This window comes from Pyrus communis, chromosome 16 (genome assembly GCF_041283825.1).
Source record: "Pyrus communis isolate YQ-2024b chromosome 16, ASM4128382v1, whole genome shotgun sequence".
Classification (NCBI taxonomy): Eukaryota; Viridiplantae; Streptophyta; class Magnoliopsida; order Rosales; family Rosaceae; genus Pyrus; species Pyrus communis.
Genome location: NC_142580.1, coordinates 11,737,518 through 11,758,226, shown reverse-complemented (window position 1 = coordinate 11,758,226; position 20,709 = coordinate 11,737,518). Strand labels below are relative to the sequence as shown.

General features: G+C 38.6%; 2 protein-coding genes and 1 pseudogene across 6 annotated transcripts; 1 reads left to right on the top strand and 2 right to left on the bottom strand.

The window, feature by feature from the left end:
* The first annotated feature begins 11,712 nt into the window (after positions 1 to 11,712).
* APL1 (ADP glucose pyrophosphorylase large subunit 1) lies at positions 11,713 to 17,192 on the top strand. Its single transcript, XM_068470373.2, has 15 exons — positions 11,713 to 12,019; positions 12,671 to 12,784; positions 13,143 to 13,316; positions 13,423 to 13,515; positions 15,028 to 15,111; positions 15,203 to 15,258; positions 15,352 to 15,445; positions 15,536 to 15,648; positions 15,761 to 15,833; positions 15,955 to 16,035; positions 16,154 to 16,240; positions 16,321 to 16,425; positions 16,521 to 16,627; positions 16,719 to 16,779; positions 16,885 to 17,192. The coding sequence occupies exons 1-15, from the start codon at positions 11,792 to 11,794 to the stop codon at positions 16,984 to 16,986; spliced, it is 1,572 nt and encodes a 523-aa protein (XP_068326474.2). The 5' UTR covers positions 11,713 to 11,791; the 3' UTR covers positions 16,987 to 17,192.
* On the bottom strand, positions 13,476 to 14,694 carry LOC148689977 (uncharacterized; annotated as a pseudogene).
* On the bottom strand, positions 13,476 to 20,336 carry LOC137731276 (P-loop containing nucleoside triphosphate hydrolases superfamily protein). Of its 5 annotated transcripts, XR_015957703.1 has the most exons (11): positions 19,837 to 20,315; positions 19,640 to 19,753; positions 19,383 to 19,505; positions 19,154 to 19,258; positions 18,877 to 19,032; positions 18,730 to 18,798; positions 18,458 to 18,547; positions 18,032 to 18,172; positions 17,650 to 17,791; positions 15,186 to 16,462; positions 13,476 to 14,698 (listed from the first exon to the last, which is right to left on the bottom strand). XR_015957703.1 is itself a non-coding variant. In XM_068470374.2 (9 exons), the coding sequence occupies exons 1-9, from the start codon at positions 20,188 to 20,190 to the stop codon at positions 17,528 to 17,530; spliced, it is 1,416 nt and encodes a 471-aa protein (XP_068326475.2). In that variant the 5' UTR covers positions 20,191 to 20,336; the 3' UTR covers positions 17,403 to 17,527. The 5 variants fall into 5 exon arrangements, 3 of the variants coding, with proteins under 3 accessions (XP_068326475.2, XP_068326476.2, XP_088543631.1); XR_015957704.1 differs by lacking the exon at positions 13,476 to 14,698 and having other exon boundaries at positions 16,329 to 16,462; positions 17,650 to 17,787; XM_068470374.2 differs by lacking the exons at positions 13,476 to 14,698; positions 15,186 to 16,462 and having other exon boundaries at positions 17,403 to 17,791; positions 19,837 to 20,336.
* Positions 20,337 to 20,709: the final 373 nt, after the last annotated feature.

The following is a 20,709-nucleotide window of genomic DNA, read 5'->3' as shown; positions in this document are numbered from 1 at the left end:
CACGATGTACGATGAACGAATGTGATTAGAGGATTCCAAAATCCTCACAAAGAGGATCCGGCGACAATCCTCCTGCTACTAAAACTTAAAAGTTATTTGGTTTTGTCAATAGTTTAGCATTATTTCTATTAACTACATTGCAAAATATAAAATTGATATAGAGGAAAAGGAAGATGATAGAGAGAAAACCAGAGAGATTGTATTGATTGAATGGATAAAATGTATACAAAATGAACTTAAGGAAATGATAGCTATACAATCTCTTATATAGCCATATAACCTACTTACAATAATATCCCTCTAACTATATTTCTGTTATATCAGTTATTACTCCCCCCTCAAACTAAACTTGGAGGATCCAAGTGAAGTTTAAGCTAGCTAGGTACTTGAGACTGATCTGGAACTACGAAACGAAGATGTCTGCACTGCTTCAACCCCTATCTCTTGCAGTTTGGAGCAGTGTATGATAGTCTGGAGTTGTTGACATTAAGGCACTGTGACTGGACCCTTTTTGGAACCTCTGATTTGCTGCAAACTAGTGACGTGCTTCTTGAATTCCCTTGAATGCAACCAAGAACTCACTAAGTACTTGGAGAATGACACTCCAAGAAACCAAATCAACAAAGGAGAATGACACTCCAAGAACCCAAATCAACCAAGGAGAATGACACTCCTTTTCACTTCGCTGACATGAAACCTAACAAAAAAAAAATTATACTGATTTCTACCAAGAAAGACTGACACTTTCTTGTCATAGGAGATTGATACTCCTTTTCACTTTTCACCAGAGATTGACACTCCGTTGCTTTTCTCAAATTACACAAATCTCAAATATAATAATCCTCAGTATACTAATCAAACAACCTTCTTCATTCTTCACACAAAACGAAATCATAGAAAGTCCAATTCACAGAAATTGTAGATATTGCACAAATTTTTCATATCAGAGAGCTCCGAATTCTCAAATCACAATAAACTTCTCAGACAACATTATAGATTTGCATATGGATACCAAGAGCAAAATCACCTGATTTACACCAGAGATCGAACATGTGCATAAACTCCAAGCGCAAAATCTTCAAGAAACCCAACACTCGAATTGACCGGTAAACAGGCATTGCTGCTTGCTTCTCTGCTTTACCCCGGCACATTGTTCTGCCTAAGATTCACTAGCATGGGATTGCCACTTTCAGGAGAGTTTCCTTGTCCATTTCTTACAAGTTCAGAGGCACAAAATGCAAACCCCTCATACTCCATTTTATACTGCTAAGATTGGGTGAAACTACAGATAAATCACCATTAGTCGAATTGCTGACAGACTGACCAGGTAACAGAAGTTCAGATCCATTTGTTTGGTAATATATAACTAGTACTTTCATCCTCTGCACGGGCAACAACATCCTCCACTCACAAAAACCGGAAACAATGCTAACAAACTCATCTTCAAAACCCAAAATACTTGATACACAAAATAAGCTACAATCAGAACTCATCTTCAAAACCCATCGCACCAAGGCACAAATCACTGGAATTCACCTTATTGAATACCCAAAGAAAACTCCAACTGGTAGTGCCATTTTACATAATCCAACAATATTCTTGAAAATGGGAGCACAACAGAAACACAAATAGAATACCCAAATCTTGAACAAATATACTTCCAAAAGCAACATAAGCCACAACCAAGTAGCAGAACCGTAATTCTGAACCAGCACCAAAAAAACTTGAAAAAAAAACCCAGAAAAGATCCATTCTAATTGTTCAAGAATTCAGAGAAAAAGGGACTGAAAACATAACCTTCACATGAAACTTTTGAGTTGGGCATTTCGACAAACACCTGGAGTGCACTCATGTCTGATCTTTCTTCCATACAGAGAACAGAGTAGAGATCAAAGAATTCACTGACCCATTTCTTCAAACAGTTGGAGTGCACAGAATTGGAACACAAAGAGCTCCCAAGAACAGAATCCACCTTCAGCCACCAGAAAATCGTCAACTCGAGGAAATGGAATTAGAGCACCTCGATCTTTCTTGTCCCGCCAACCTTCCACCGTTGACCACACAAGATCTGAAGAAGAAAACTCCAGTGCAGGTCAATCTGGGCTTTTTTTTTTTTTTTTTTTTTTTTTTTTCAAATGGCAGAGGCAAACTCTAAAAGCCAGCACGAAGGTTCTCTCTGTCTACAAACAGCAATCCGGTGTCGAAACGAGAGAGTAGGAAAAAAAAAAAATTTAACTATTAAGAAGTGAAACCACCAGAATCTATGGCGTGAGCCTGGTGGCTCTGATACCATATTAATTACATTGCAAAATATAAAATTGATACAGAGGAAAAGGAAGATGATAGAGAGAAAACCAGAGAGATTGTATTGATTGAATGGATAAAATGTATACAAAATGAACTTAAGGAAATGATAGCTATACAATCTCTTATATAGCCATATAACCTACTTACAATAATATCCCTCTAACTATATTTCTGTTATATCAGTTATTAATTTCTACCTAACTGACTATAAGGTTCTAATTTTTACCATGGCACCCATATACTCTTCGTGTTATGCTGTCATAACTTTGTCATGTGCTACCATGTAGTTTGCTTTAGTTTCTTCTTTCTCGACGAATTTTGGAAAAAGTATAGGAATTCGAGGATTAAAAAATAATCATCAAAATTTTTTTTGTTTGTTTATAGAATGGTCATACTTTTTTCTGGCAAACATGATCATCATATTTTTAATATGCCAAACATATAGGATATTTATGAGCAACGAAAACATTTGAAATTTATGACTTGATCCATATACGCAATCTAAAAGGTAGTTAAAACATGAGTTGGCTATTGCTCCCTTATTATTAATTTTTTTCTTCCGATTTTCTCTGTTACAAGATTGAATTTTTAAGTGCTAAACTTCCAATTTACTCTCTATTCAATTATTTCTCGACAGATTATTCATGGTAATTTTACATGTGACTAATAAGACATTGGAGGAAACTATATCTAATAAGATATTGGAGGAAACTGTAAGTTTATTCATGCTCCCAAGCTTATTGATTGAGGAACACAATTTGGTCCAGCCCTTCATCAAGTGTAATACCTCCATTTTAGGCAACAACTTTGAAATGGTAGCATCAACATCAAAAAGCATGTTTGAAAAAAAGTAAAAGTAAGGTCGTCTCTAATGGGAGAGATTGCAAGGTTCTCTTCTCCTTCAAGAATTGGCTCAGAAGGTTCATGTATGAAAAATTCAACCTTGCAATTGTCATATCTGAGATTTTTTTTTACAAAAATTATCGATGAGGAAATAATCAGAGAAAATTTGATGAAATCTTGTAATGGTTGCTTAATGGTGTGTATTGGAGGAGTAGGGATGGAGGGAATACATATGGGGAAGTCAAGCAAGGCTGACTATGATCATACTGTCACGTCTCGATCTCGAGATACGTCCAGAATCAACACGCAACGATAGGATAGTAGCGGTACAATATAAAATACATAGAGTCACTAAGACTTATACGTATAATATACAATAGAGCTTAGCGAAAATAACTTACAACAAAGGGTGGCAATCCCTACTTTTAAGTGCACTGCCCTCACAGCTACACCACCTGAAATTTTCTCCTCTAACCGCTACCAGTTACTTTGCAAAATAACCTTACGCCGTGGGAATGGCGCATCGTGCAAAGCAAAACCTAAATAAGCTGCGAAACTCGTGTGAGTGACAATAAAACAGCATACGTGAATAGAAATAACATCAAATGATTAAATGAAAAAGTAGTGCTACGTCCACACAGGACTTTCCTCTGAATAATGGGCCAATCCGATCACTGTCAATATCATTCTGACATTTTCTTCGGATTGTTACTCACCACTCGCCTTTCATCAATTCCGAGTCATCATAAGAGTCTGATTGCCACATATTTCATATCTAACCACATTCAATTTTGAATCTCACCACACGTCTCATGATAACATTCTAAGTCATCACACAACCCGAAGTTGTGTAGGAATGACGCAAAATCAATAATACAATCACGTGTAGGAATGAGATTGGTATCTTTTTCCATCATTGCACTCTTCGTTAGAGTAGGAATGAGTCACATCCAAAATCATTCTCTTTTAGGCAACATCATCATGTAAACTATTTGATTCAATTGTCACTTTCTAGATTGAGCCACACAGGCCTTCAATCTCATCTTTCATATATATAATAAACAATGTTCTAGGGTTATAGAGAAACATAGGTTGGCTGAAGCCTACAATAGGTAACCAATCAGGATGTGGTCTCCCATTGAAGATTAACTAAGCAAAACCACTCATGAGAATACCATGTAGGTAGTGACCCCCCCTAGCAGATTAACCAAGCAGAGTCACTCCTACGAAAACTAATAGGTAGTGATCACCCATCATGGATTAACCAAGCATGATCACCCCTAAATATGTATGGCCATACCTAAGTAATAAGGATCACCCATTGTAGATTAACCAAGCATGATCCCAAAGTAGTTTGGTCCTCCATTGTGGATTAACCAAGCAGGACCATCCATGTACCATTGCTACATGGTGCAAATTCCCATTTTATCCCACATCATCGTATGTACTCGGTTAGCAGTCCTCTACTAGCTCTCACATATCATAATCATTTCAAGCATAACATATAAATATATTTCTGATAGCATCTTCAAGTAAACATAGCATAGTAGCACACATTTCCATAAAATCATTTGCTAATCCATGTTATATCCACATAGTATATAACAAGGAATTTCATGGGTAATAACCATATCACATAATATTAATGTCACTCACTTGGGTTATTTGCACTTCTAGATTCACCAACTTCGCTCCAAGGGAATCTAATACAATACACAAAACCCGCTTAGGAAACTTAATAAGACTAACACGTAAACCGAGGCCAAGTGCCACTTGCACGTCGTCGAGATGAGCCAACTAAGCTCCATCAAGCCTTAATAACATTCTATAACAACGACACTTTAGAATAGGGCACATTGACTAAAAATCCAAATGTTGATCAAAGGTCCTATAAGGTCAACAAACCTAGGTTATTCAATTCGGAAGATCCGCTCATCGGATTTATAATCCGTAAGCTCTTAAAGGTGTAACAACAAATAACAAGGATGCTCACAAAACTGCACGACGATCCAACAGTCAGATTGTTGTCAATTACAAAAATCGTACGACGGTACAATTATCTGAAGAATTGAATAATCGAATCACCGTATTGAATTTCAATAAATGGACTTTGGATATTGGCTCAAGACATTGAGACTGTCTCGCTATCTAAAATCCATAAATTTTAACTTTTCCCTACACGCCGCTGCGCTAATGGTTTTCAACGATCGGAAACCCACTTTATCGACTAATTCCAAATTCTACCAAAATTTATAAGAAGATAGAGCTCAAGGTAAGGATCAACTTTTATACCTGCCACGAAGTCCAAAAGTGGACGAAAGAGGGTAAATTTTGCCAATAATGCCGGCGGGTGCTGGAAGCTTCCTGGCATCGATTCATCACCTACGGTGGTCCAACGTGGTCAAGGCTGGTCAGGAATTACTCCTGGGATGATGGGCTACAACGTCTAGTTGGTGGCGTCGGCAGTCACTTTGCCGATGCGCCGAAAAAATGAAAAGGATGGCTGAAGCATTGTTGGTTTTTGTTGGGTTTTGTGGCCTCGCGCCACCACCTACAGAGGTTAATCAAGGTGGTTCTTGGTTGGGTTTTGTAGAGGGGAGTGAGAGCTTCAAGATGGTGGTGGTGGTGTCAAAAAATGAAGCCGGAGTTGATCGAAATCATTGTCGGAAGTTCATGGGTCGCATGGGTCAATTTGGGTGGGTTTTCTGGGTTATGGGTCAGGTTTCATGAAATGGAAACTTCTAAGAATCTGGGTATCCACTTGTAGAAGCCCACTATTTATGGTAAGGTCTAAATAACCAAAATATCCCTCGCTTTAAACATGTCTAACTTCTTCGTTCTAACTCGGAATTGAAATCCATTTATGCCTACAAGCTCTTGGTGTGAAACCCCACCCCCAAAAATTTAATGTAATTTCACAATTACCCTAAAAGTATATAAAAGTTGCATATTAGTCCCATATCCTTAACCAATCCGTACCCTCTCTTTAAGATTCTTCTTCCTTCGTAGCCTGTCACATGGTAGACCCTCAACTCTTATTTTCTTTTCTTCTCTCTTTCCCCTCCCCCAAGTCAACACTCTTGAGTCTCTCTCTTAGCTCAGTACCATTTCCCTCTCACAGATCTTTCTCTCCCCGATCTCTACACTCACACGTACCCATCTGCACACCTATATTGCATGCGATGAACCAACATCACTAGCATCGACTCGTGGGCTCACTCTCACTCTCCCTAGCCTCTGTGAAGCTTGGCGAAACCAAGAACTAGCTCCGGTGAACCCCGTAAGTTTTAAGCCGAAATTCAGCCACCTCCGGCCATCCCACGGTGAATTGAAGGTGAGAAAACATTTTCCTTCACCTTACATTTCATTTTCGTACCTAAATCGTACCCTAGAGTGGAAGATTGGCGTTGACCGGAGCACGGGAGGCTCCGGCCTCCTTCCCCGGTGAGAACTAACAACCTAGGGCCTTTGGGCCTAAACCCTAAACCCAAAGCTTTAGGGCAGCCCAAACCCAAACCTTGTTAGTTAGGCCCTTGGGCCGTAAAGGACTTGACTTTTAGGCATGTTATCCTCTTTAAAACCCAACCCAAATCCTTTTTATTTTATTTTCTTATTTTTAAAACCCAAAACCCTTTTATTTGGGCCAGGCCTTTAGCCCAAGACCAAAGGGTTTCGGCCCGTGAATTCTTAACCCTAAACCATTTCCCCTTGGGCTGGGTTACTAGCCCACTGGCCCAAATCCCAACCCGAATCCAACCCAAGCCCAAACTCGGTTGACTTGACCCAACCCGGACCCGTTAACCAGGTCAATGCTGACCGTTGACTTTGATTTTGACTGATCAACGATCAATGTTGACTTTTGTTGACTTTTTTTTTCGGTTTTCGTTCGGGACCCCTCCTAGGCTAATTTCGACGTCCTGGATCCGTTTTTTATGCCCATTTCCCAAATTCAGTTGTTTGAATAGAGTTATATTAATTGGACACTTTATGTGCTTAGGTGCGAATATTAGCAGCGATTCCTTCATTCCCTTTTTGTACGGCTCTCGATGATGGAGTATTTGTGAGTGTACCCATTCTAAAATGCATGTTTTAATAGTAGAAATGCATACATGAAAAGCATGATTTAATGATTATGTTTTATGAAATGTTTTATGAGATATTATGCTTACTGCGAATATTTTGGAATATCATATTTTATCGAATTGATGTTCTTTGTAGTATATATGATGGATGACTATATGCTATTTAGAACATGTTTTTACACACTTCTTTATAGTATAGACGATGGATGACTTTATACTATGAAGATGTTTTGAGATATATGTATCTATGTTTGGAAAGACTATGTTCAATGGTTTTGTGCGTATCTAGTGGTCACAATTTTGCCTACGGGCGAGAGAGATATCTGGCTGAAGGAGATATATGGCTAGCAGGAGGTATATATTAATGACTTCGGGCCAAGAGATACTGATATTGATATCACTAGCTAGCACACTATTTACGAGATATGTTTCATGAAAGGTTTTATGGCATGCTAGGGTTTTCGGAAAACCTATTACATATTATGCTATTAGTTTTCATAAAACTTTGGGGTTAGTATGTTGAATAACTGTTTTATTATTATGTATATCAACTTGGTCCATTCATGTTTGTTTTGCGCCCCCTCAGGACATAGGGACAAGGAATACAATCTGAGATACAAGGCATTCCCCTACCAGTGATACAGTGTCATTCTCTTTGCTTTGACTTTTATTGTAATAGCACCTTTCTATTTTATCTTCCGCTTGTACTCTGAATTAGATGTATGCTTTGAACATGTCATGCATTATCATTATGTTTTCATTGTTGGCAGTTGAATATTATTTTATTATATTAGTATTTGAGCAAAATTTATACGCATGTTTTTCATGTTCTCAGCATATGCATTCATTAAATGGCTTGCGTCACCTTCAGGTGTCGGCCAGCACGTGGCCATCTCGATGTCCCTAGGACATCGGGATTGGGGTGTGTCACGTGGGTTCAAGCTCTACCAAAAACAACTTAAGATTTGACCGAAAAGGTAGAATAAAGTTGGAAATGACAGAAATACCCCTCACTTCATTTTTTTCGAAACTAGAGAATTTAACGAACTAACTTCTGTAAAATCTCCAAAATACGTCTAAAAAGAAATAAAATACTAATTTTGGCGATGGGATATCACACATACAATGTTCTTTGAATTTTATACCATCTTTGTATTTGAATATAATAATGATTTAATTGCTTAATAGGTTTCGTTTTGAAAATTTTATTGGTGTTTTTTAAGTATGTGACACTCAAAAATCATATTCGGATAGCCTTATTTTAACATGGTAATTTAATTAAATTAACTAGTAAATTTAAAAAATAAACTTAAAACTAAGGGGTGGGGATTTTGAGAGATTTTAATTCTTTATACAAATCCAGGTATTCAATAAAGATTTTAAGTAATTCTCCGAAATTTTAGGTGTATTCAATCATAATTTTAAGGACGGACGATCCTACGAGCTAGAATTTGATGGAGGGTTGGTGAGTGGAAACAAATACGAGTTAAACTTGATCCATGGTTGCCTACCCGAGAACTTTCAAACCTATTTCGAACCATGAGAATATGTCGGAACGAGTGGTGGATTTGATTGATAGTAGCCTTGGCCAATGGCGTACTGATATCGTGACTACCTACCTGTTTTAGTAGTGTGGAAGCCCGATGTATTTTGAGTATGCCGTTAAGCAAGTTTGGGTGGAGAAATAAATTAATATGGCACTATACAAAAGGTGGGGTGTACTCGGTGAAAACTGGGTATTACATTGCTCAGAATCGTAACCGTAATGGTGAGCTTGGACGCAAAGGATGGGGGAGTCGAGTGCAGGACAAGGGCGGAGCAAGGTTTGGTCGATAAGATGGAAGTTGGATGTCCCATATAAATTACGGCATTTTATTTGGAGGAGTTGCAAAAATATTTTGATGGTTAAAATGAACCTCCAGCGTCGAGGTATTGGCCTACCTACTACTTGGCCGACTTGCGGGGTTGCTGAGGAAACACAATGCCACATGTTCTTTCATTGCCCGTTTGCGGGTATTTTGGTTTGGGACCCCTATTCAGTTGGATTCTACAATGGTACAGGAAGTCTCGGAATTGTCTAGTATTTGAAAAGAAGAATGTGGAACCATTGGAATCCATAAAACTAATGAAGAGACAATGGTGTCAATTTGAAGAGCTGAAACAAGAGAAGGCACCATGTGTAGATAGGGTGCAGCGACAAGCTTTTGCCCAGGTAAGTAATATTGTTCCTATATGCTGGACACGACCACCATTTCGTACAATTAAAGTGAATTGTGATGGAGCTTGGGTCAAGGCGTCGGGCCGTGGTGGATATGGTTAGGTAGCAAGAGATTTTTCGGGTATCTTTCAGGGGACGGACGGCTGTGGATATTTGCCATATAAATTTAGTTTGATGGCAGAAGCGGATGGGATACGAATGGCAGTGTTGGCCTGTATTGATAAGGGCTTTGCGGTTGTTCAGGTAGAGTCAGACTCCTAGTGTCTTTGTGGATATCCTTAATGGGAATATGCAACCCAATGTTGTGATTGAAGGCATCCTCTTTGATATTCAGTGCTTGAAACAACAGTTGATGTCAATAGAATTTATCTTTGCTTCTCGAATTGGTAACAAGGCAACGCATCTAGTGGCTTTGTTTGATTGGGGGGGGGGGGGGGGGGGGGAAGAGGGCTTTCTTTCATTGTTGGGATGGTCTTAAGCCACAATGGTTGTTTAATATATTGGCTTCTGATGTAAATATTTCCATTCAAATCTAATAAAATTCTTACTTTTGGAAAGGAAAAAAAAATCATAATTTTAAAGGTTCGACAAAAAAAAATCATAATTTTAAAGGAGTTTATAACATTCCAGGTGGAATGGATAGGACCGACAAAGAAGTGTCTCGACATGCCATGATCACTACTTTGACTCCCTTTATGCAAATAGAATTTAATTTTAAAAGATTTTAAAAAGTTAGGGAATTCGAGAAATTTTGTGGTGTGAAATATTCTCAAATCTCACTCTACCTTTGAGAATTTGAGGGAATTCATTTAAAATTTTAAGTAAAATCTCTATAAATAAATTAAACTCCATCAAAATTTATGAGATTTATAAATCCATTACAATCCCAGTTGAATGCACCCCTCTGAAAATTATTGAGGGGGCTATGTTTAGCCCCTTCAGTCGGTTGGAGATGGTTTATGAATATAGTTGACACTGTTCATTTAAAAATAATTCTTGAGAACTATAATTTTGCACGCAGCTATGTGTAACCCGGAGGAAAATTCTCTACCCTCCTAATCTCTCTACCCTTCCATGCCCTCCTATTTGAATGGTCACGGTTAAACCACATTAACATCTTATATTGAATTTTTTTTATAGAGATAATAAGATAAAAAATAACGTGTAAGAGGAGGTAATGGAAAGAGATGAGAATAGAAGGGTTGAGAATCCTTTTGCGTTTAACCCCTTCGATTTGGAGATATGGGTTATTTTTTCCATGTGATAGAGAGTACGTTTGTGGACAAATACGAGTTACTTTTGGGTCTCAAAATGAATTGGTTTAGTTGTTGGAGATGGTTGCGTAACATGGAACTTTAGGTCATACCTGCAGATTGGGTTACTTGTAACTAGGGATTTTTGACGTTCTTACGTGCTGCTACAGAGTTTGTGCAGAAACATCAACTTTTGTGAATGAGTTGAATTTGATGCCAAAGAAAAAAAGGAACTTTTTAGGTTACGAAGAACAACCTACACGGAATAGGTTTACTATCAAATAGCATTTCGATTTAATCATACATCGTCATGTGAAAAAAAATTTATATATGACATTATATTTTCCGACAAAAGACTCTACGTGACAGTAAATTCATCTCATTTAAGTTTTCCTCTTAGTCTATGACACTTGTACATATCCTCCAACCTTTCCTCTTAGTCTATGACACTTGTACATATCCTCCAACCTCTCAATCATTAAACTCCTTCCAAACCATACCTTCTAGATTTTTTTCCTTCTTCCAATAGTACTTTTTGTAGTTATGGGCTCAAGCGATGTTGTTTCAAGAACAATGCAAAATAAAAAAATTCAACGGTGTGATTGGAATTAAAAGATTTAACACTTTTCGAAATCAAATTTAATGGGTAAAATATCTGCATCGTTGAATGATACATATTATTGAAGTCAAACTCAAGTAACTCTATTTTTTTTTTTTTTTTGTTAGATTGAATTTAATTAAGACTTCTCCTAGAGATAGCGATTTAACACACTCAATTTTGTTTCTAGCACTCCAACTATAGTGTATACAAGTACATATACTGAAATTATCGTGTTGGTTACTAGTTACAACTTGTCAACATGCACAATCGAGGGCTGCCCAGCATATTCTTTGATTCATAAATTCCAAGAAATCACGAGGGACTAATCTGTAATTACAAGCTTTTTCATGGTGGGAAAAATACAAACACAATATGTAACTGGTGGATGCTATTGAGTCTGGATAACGTGTCCCAATCCTCCAATAGCTATCAAGTAAGCTCTATTGCTTCCTTCCCCTCCCTGGAATTAACATCCGAGGGAAGAAAAATGGCAGTGTCAGCGGATCATTGCCGGATTTCGCTCTCTGCCGCCAGCCAATGGCGTAGTGCGGCAGGAGTGCCGGGGAGGAACAAGAGGCTTGTGAAGTTTTGTAGTGGAGAGATGATGGGGAAGAAGCTAAACCTGCCTCAGCTTCAAGTTGAAGCTAATAAGAATGGTAGGGTTGGGCAGCATGTTTGCATGTCTGTTGCTGCTGATATAGCGGGGGAGGCCAAAGTGAGCTCTCGAACTCACCACATAAAAAAGCATTACTTACTGACTAATTAGCTAATTACAATCATGAATTTCATTTCATGCATGACTGTTGTATTTGCATGAGATTGCTTCTCTCCATAAAATCATCGTGTCTAAAGCCTACTTGGCTTTAGATTGCGTGGCATTGTTCAAGTTCACGTGTACAACGAAGAGTCAAACGTTTTTTCTTCGCTGGCGATTTTAACACTCATTTTCTCCAAGCATCTTTGCAGGCCTCCAACTTTCTATGAGTGCAGAAAATCTTATAAATGTTCGGTTAAAAGTAGAGATAGATAAAAATGGAGTGCCAAAAGTGCCCTTTTTTTTTTTAGTGAAAACGAAAACAATAATACTAATCATATCACATTTTGTTCACATTTGAAAATGATTTTCACACGAATATTTTTTTTTCCATGCATATTTTTGTTTATTTCTGTCATTTGAATCAGATTAAAGAAAAAGAGAATCAAGAGACAGTTTTTAATAGAAGTGCGAAAGAAAGAGTGTACAAAAATTATTTTCCTTATTTAGAGGTTTGCCAAGAAGCCCATGGTGTATGGTAATACTTGCCCAATTAACATTGCATATATGCATATGTGGAATTGATATATGATGTTTGGGTGCATATCACAGTTGAGGGACATAGATATTGAGAAGAGGGATCCACGAACAGTCGTTGCAATCATACTGGGAGGTGGAGCCGGGACTCGGCTTTTCCCACTCACCAAGAGGCGTGCCAAACCTGCTGTATGTCTTTCTTCCATGTTACAAAACTTGAAGCTTTACTCCATCCGACTATGAAACATGCGTCCGTTCTTTAAACAATATATAATTAATGCGTTGTTGATAATGGTTGATGTTATTATTGTGACAAAACGTATATATTCATACATTATCGGTACATTTTAGATAATATTGATGCAAATCAATGCAAATAGCGGACATAATGCACTCTGCTCTAGTTTGTACTCATATGTTTAACGTGTTGCTGTTAGCGCAATATTGTGTGATATTATTTCTGGAAAAAACAAAAAACGAAATGGTTACTAAACCAATCATAAATTGTTGAGGAATGCTCCCTCTTGTTCTACATCTTCCAATTTAGGTTCCAATAGGGGGAGCATACAGGCTGATTGATGTCCCAATGAGTAACTGCATCAACAGTGGAATCAACAAAGTTTATATCCTCACTCAGTTCAACTCAGCATCACTCAACAGGCACATTTCAAGAGCTTACAACTTTGGCAGCGGCACCTCCTTCGGCGACGGATATGTAGAGGTACGTATTTAGATTAACATAATTAATCCCCCACTTAACTAATCAGCATCAAGTAATTTCGACAAAATGTTACACACCCTAATATCGCTCTTTCGCTCTATGCCAGGTTCTAGCAGCTACTCAAACTCCGGGCGAGGCAGGGCAGAGGTGGTTCCAGGGTACTGCAGATGCTGTCCGTCAATTCCATTGGCTTTTCGAGGTACTCAAAAACGACAATTTGATAAACAGAAAAAAAAATTCAGATTGTCTTCTTTGTTTCTTGAGCTTCAAGAAAAAGCTAATACATATCAAATACAGAAATATCTATGCAAGCTATGGAGAAGTACATTTGAACAGCATAGAATGTAAGGCTTTCCTTTAGTCACAATTTGTCAAGCGAAATTTCGGTGATTCACTACGTCAGGGAAGCCTCGAGTCTCCAAACATAGTCCTCTGTGTCGGTTAGAAACAGATCCACCTTTTCCCTTCACACCCTTTAAGTAGTTACCGCTGTAGAACTGGATGCCTGAAGCATCTGTCCATAGCTCCAACACTCTTCCCAATTTCTTTTCGTGCAAGAAAGCCGCCCTTTTCAGTTTTCTGTCACCCTTGAAACCATCAAGCACATAGTTGATATCATAACCGTTCAGTAGTTTCTTGATCCTGCTTCTGATGGTGTGAGGTGAGGTGAAAATCATAAGGTATTCCATTCACCGGCATGACTTTACCAGTAGGTATAAACTGGCTATCGACTGGTGTGACATGGAACCCGAATATCTGCACATAGTGGTGTAAAATGTTGCTATTGTTGTAACCACCTAGGCTCCAGAAGGCATGGTGGGCTAGATTCACTGGAGTAAGCTTGTTTAGAGCTGTGGCTTTCCTTTTTACAATCATTTGGTTGTTTCGAACGAGTTTGTACATCACAGTGACAAGGAGATCGAAATCCTTCTTCGCCATCAAAGCTGTGATGGAGAATTGGATGCTAGGGTTAGCACTATGGTTCATATCTTTCGCTTTCCAAATAACACGACTGAATCCTCTTGGACCAACATGAACCATGTCGTTGCCGTCATTCGGAACTAGCTAATAAACGGGTTCCATTCATCGTAAATGCAGCGCCATGTATCCTGTTAGCAACCCGTCCAACAATTGCACCGAAGGGAGAGGAAATGTTCATGTAATCCTTGACCGAATTGAACCCTAGGACAATGTCAGGCAGCTTTCCATTTTTGTCAGGGATTGAAAGTGATACTATAGATGCACCCCGGTTTGTACGATTCACAGAGAAATTTCCTTTCCTAAGTTATAAAACCCCAACCTTCACCTTGGCCAGAGAACCGTTCACGAACCCAAAAGCTAGTAGGAGGAAACTATGCTGCTTGGAGATCTTGGTCATTTTTCTTCAGAAAACGGAAACAGTTAAGATTAAGATCTTTCGATCGTCCCTGAGGGAACATCTGGAGAGCTATTGCGTTATATTAAAGAGAAAGAGCCATTAAGGACTAAGCATTTAAATCAAGAATTAAAAGAGTATAAGTTTCTGTCTGTCCTCTACTAATTTGAAGTAATTAGGTCTGGAGTTCCTTTAAAAATTTACAGAGCATCTATACTTCTCTTTGTTTCTCCCTTTCCTTTTTACTCTCTTTTTCATTATCTCGTAAATAATTCGAGGCAGATGGCCTAAAATCTGGAGGCATTATAATCTGTATCAAGGCTTTTCATGCTGCAGGATGCAAGAAGCAAGTACATTGAGGATGTGCTGATTCTATCCGGAGATCATTTGTATCGAATGGACTACTTGGACTATGTTCAAGTAAGGCAAAACATTTAGTTTTTCTTCAATTGAAAACATTCAAAAAGTCAATTCTCAAATACATCAAAACTTACCTCTCAATTCACTGCAGAATCATAGGCAGAGTGGCGCCGATATTACCATTTCTTGTTTGCCAATGGATGACAGGTACGCTTGCGCAACACATCTCTTTTCAACTCTGATTTCAGTTACAACTATTGCTCATCAACCTTATTGGACTTTCCTCTCTTTCGCTGATAGCCGAGCCTCAGACTTTGGTCTGATGAAGATAGACAAGAAAGGAAGGGTCCTATCATTCAGCGAAAAGCCTAAAGGAGATGACCTGAAGGCAATGGTAATACTCATGCTTAAGCTACAATAATTTGATGTGGCATTGGAATATGAATACCTGTATGCTGAATTTGGTACAAACATCAATCTGCAGGCAGTAGATACGACCGTTTTGGGACTTTCGGTGGAGGAAGCTCTAAAGAAACCATACATTGCATCCATGGGAGTGTATGTCTTCAAGAAGGAGATACTTCTGAATCTCTTAAGGTGCTAATCATATATGAATTATGATTTATAAATAAAATTGCACATTTACGTGCACAAACACGCACCCTATGTTAAAGAAATTTGAGAAAACTACACTAACTGTTCGAGTCAGATGGCGTTTTCCGACAGCGAATGACTTTGGATCAGAGATAATCCCTGCCTCGGCCAAAGAATTTTTCATAAAGGTCGGTATCAAATCTCTCTCTGAGAATTTTATATGTGAATTTGAACTCACTAACCTTTGGTTTTCACTTTGTATTTCACTCAGCATTCCATGACGTTTCTTTGGGTAAAACCGCTGCGCAGGCTTATCTCTTCAATGATTACTGGGAAGACATTGGAACCATCCGATCCTTCTTCGAGGCCAACCTTGCCCTCACCGAGCATGTAAGTACAAAGCTAATCCTCTGAATGGTGTGTTGTTTCCATTGTAGCAGTCTAGCGGAAGAAGCTTCTACTTTCACAGATAGAATCTAACGCACGTTTATTTTTCTATACCTTTCAGCCAAATAAATTTAGTTTCTACGATGCAGCAAAGCCGATGTATACTTCAAGGAGAAACTTACCTCCATCGAAGATTGACAACAGCAAGGTTGGCAGCTCTGTCTTTCATTTGCACTTGAATCTCCCTGAAACCCCTACAAATATAAAACATGCCTCCTCCTTGTGCAGATTGTTGACTCCATCGTATCACATGGAAGTTTCTTAACCGACAGCTTCATAGAGCACAGCGTTGTCGGTATCAGATCACGAATAAACTCCAATGTTCACCTGAAGGTTTGTCTCATAAATTCCGAAGAATATTAATCTCAACCTGTTAATGCAACAACACAAAAGAGTAATTCAAACGGAGGTTGTGAAAACGCACGCAGGACACAGTAATGCTCGGCGCTGATTATTACGAAACCGATTCTGAGAGAGTGTCACTGTTAGCAGAAGGAAGAGTTCCCGTCGGAATTGGAGAGAATACAAAAATCAAGTACAAGCTGCTTAAACCTCCCTGTCTTTTATGAGTTTTACAGTGTTCAACAAAATTATTTGCTTATCATGGCTCTTGATGTCATGTGCAGAGACTGCATCATCGACAAAAACGCAAGGATTGGGAAGAACGTTGTTATTGCAAACTCGGAGGTACGACATGCCCACTGTTATTAGTTACCCCTAACAGTTAACGACTGTCAATCACACACATGCGTTAGTCTAATTTGTTCTCATTGTTTATGCATGAAATTGCAGGGCGTACAGGAAGCTGACAGATCGTCAGAAGGGTTCTACATCCGCTCGGGTATAACCATCATATTGAAAAATTCAACCATCGTCGATGGACTTGTGATCTGAAACATCCATCCATCCTTCTAGTTTATGGGTATACCAGGAAGGAACTAAAAGAGAAAATGCAATAGGAATCAACATATATACTCATGTCAATAGAGCAAGACAGTCATGATCCGGATGTGTATAAACCTTGTTATTTTGTAAACATTAAGCAGCCATAAGCAACTCTGCCATTTCTTTCTTCCTAAAATAACACAATCAAGTAACAACCCCCGTGCACCCTAATCCTGTTAATCCACTTTCGAGAACGAGTTATGATTCATTTCAAATGTATGCGTGTAGTGTGTACAGAAAATGACATATGCAATTATCCATATCGTTGTTTGAGAGGACAATCTTGTCCATCAAACGTTAAGACAGTGTACCACTTATGGTCCAAAGACATATATTCCTGAAACCCGAAGATAAGGAAAAAGGACTGAACGAGCATCTGCAAATGCAGTTATGCTATGAAGCATTTGTGATTGCTTTTTGGTTTTCCTTCCGCAAGGAAAGTGATACATAATCTACTCCTTGGAGCTACAGACTAAGACTTACACAGGTTCTATACAATTAACTCTTCACAGTTAAACATCAATTCATTTTCATATTTTTGTAAAACAAACCGCTCCTCTGACATTATAATGTTGGTAACGGAGCATTTCTTGTCTGAAAACGGTTTCCTACCTGTTCTTCCAGCTCGATGAAGATAATCAACAGCAGTTCTTGGCAGATCAAAGTTGTATATATGAGTAGTGTCTGGCAGGTCAACCCCTCTGGCTGCTATATCTGTTGACACAAGAAGATAGCTTCCTCCTTGTCTGACTTCCTAAATTAAGTAAATAGATACATCAGAAGATTTCCACTCGAAATGATTGCATACAAAAGACCAAGAGTAAATTGTCGCAAAATGGAAATTTTGGATGCTTTCCAGAGGTAAGTCGGAAATTGAAAACAGAAACTGCATTTCTGTTCAGCATTCCGTTAGAACTAATATTACTTTCGAGGAATTGAAGTTATTGAACATGATTTACTGATTCAGACCAGAAGAGAAAAGCATATAACTTACCGATAGAGAAGCTGCTCGTGAATTGAAATTCATGTCTTCTTCCAAAAGGAGGATGTCTGAATATCCCTCGTATGAAGCCTTCAGGAAATCAATTAATACTGTTGTTGATGGAGCATTTCCAGCCTTCTTTGACTTCTCAGACTGACCAAATAGATAAGAACTATATATTACTAGAATGGATAGCCCATCTATATAATTCGAAAAATGAACTTATATTATATCAACAATTACAGATTATAAGTTTTAATTTTAAGTACATCTCTAGCACTCGGTCGGTCACATATGACCCATGCCTAAACGACATCTTCATTAGAGGTTTACTTTCTGGGTAAACCGTTGATACAATTATGAACTATGTATGCTACTAAAGTTATGATTACTTCACCATGAAAAATAAAATTACAAAGAAGGATATGCAATGCAAACCTGCTCGCCGACAAAAATAATAGCAGACCGTGGCGCGTCTGACTGTAATAAGGACAGCAAAGTCTCATTCCTTCTGTTTTTACGGCATATCTGTCAAGTATGAACAGAATAAGCATCTTCGAAATTAGAACATTAAGAACATAGATGTCTCTTATGCAATGTCATGAAGACAATTGTTGAAAAAAAGTATCAAAGCAGATGTGTAGATGATTTAATGACAGGTAAACCAGAAAGCAGGATGGAATGGGTTGCATATTTATGAAATTTCTTACCACAAATCTATGCTGTAAACATGATGGCATAGGCTGAACTGGATTGACATGGACATGAATTGCATCACTCTGTAAAATACGCACATAATGTTATGCAACATGAAATCTGTATAATGTTGACACGAAACTAGAACTATATCAACAAACCTTGGTCCATTTCTGCTGTATACAGTCATGTAAAAATCGTCTGTGCTGAGGGATGGAAGCACTGGCAAAAACAGTCTGTCGGGTATTGATTGAAGTGTAGGATGTCAACAGCTTCCGAAGAGAAGCGACTTGTTTGGAACTGAACATGAAGTCAACCTAAACAAACAGCGAATATAAGGCATTGTTCATTCAATAGCATTTTCAGACAACCTTGGTTAGCCTTTTGGACAATACATTACTCTACTCATATAACAACTCATCTAGCACACAAAACTACCTCATCAATTACAAGCACTCGCATCGATTCAAGCTTAATCATCTGCTTCTCAAGCATTTGGCACAAACTCCCAATCGTTGCCACCACAATAGTAGGGGGCTCCGCCTGAAACAACATTTAAGCACCGAATAAAGCACATTACTAAAATACAATATTTCTTCGTAACATAATACAACTGCAGAAAACCTAAATCATTGCAAACATGTAAAACGAAACTAAAATGCAGCACCTTTAACCAACTCTTGTGCCTGGTCAACATTCCCCCATCTAAAAGAGCCATAACAGTACACGATTTCTGCTCCACTTCGCCTTCCTTAGGCTTCGTGGCCAACATCCTAGCAACCTTCGTAACCTTGCTTATAAAACACACGTAAATTCATCTTCTTAAACTCACTTAAACAAAATAATCATACATTACACCATACTAAGTGCAAATTACAGCCATTTTTTAATCAGTACCAGAGAACTTAACACCAAAAGACTTACTTGCATCCCAAGTTCCCTAGTGGGAACCACAACGAGAGCTTGAACAGCTGATCTCCGAGTGTTCACAGCAGAAAATATCAAAAGCAGGTACGTCAGCGTTTTCCCAGAACCTGTCTAATTACCAGAAGTCACATAACAAGATTCAAACTTGGATTCAAAAACACACCTATGACACCAAAGGGTCTACGAATTTTGACCTGCGCGTGAAGTATGCAGTCGCGGCCGGAAAACAGAGTCGGCAGAGCCTGCCGCTGTACGGGCGTCGAAACGACGAACCCCAAGTCCTCCATTCTTTTGAGCACGTGGTCGGGAACGTGGGGTTGGCAAATGCGGCGGAGAGTGAGGGGTTCTTGTTCGGAGTTGGCGTCGGTGGCGATAAGGGGAGTGTTGATAATGGCCTGTAATGGCCGACAATTGGATACGACGTCGTTGGAGGAGAAGAGCCTGGGGTTAGGGTTTAGGGATTCAAAGTGGAAATGGGCATGGCGAGGCTTTTGAGTTTGAAGCGGGAGTGGAAGATGGAGCAGCTGAGTAGCTGAGAGTGTAGCCATCGACGGAGACTCAGTGAGTCACTGACTCGGTTCGATCTCTCTCTTTGTGGCCGGCCGATTATAGAGGGAAAATAACGTCTATAAGCACCAAATTGCAACGGCGTCGTATCCTGTGTTTTGATGGTGTGCGGTTGGAGTTGTTGGACGGTCAATACAATGGCGAGCCATTGCCCTCTAAACAAATGGACCTTTGCGTAAGGCCCTCACACTTATTGTATTTCTTTCATAGTCCTTTCAACTTTCAAATTTTCATTCTGTCACTGACAAATTAGCATATATATCATTCAAGTCATCTAGATTAGTTATTTGAGCAAATGTTAGTTTGAAATTTAGAAGGGACTAACAAGTCATCCAAATTAGCTTTATAGAGTCTTTCAAAAGCTTATTATTTTAGGAAAACTGTATTTCTAAGTTAAAGTCATGAAATTTCGTTTGATGTTAGGTAAGATGGCACTTGATTATCGGTCTTACTGGTAAATCTTCTATATGAAAGTTGAAGTATGTAAGCAATTGTCTTTA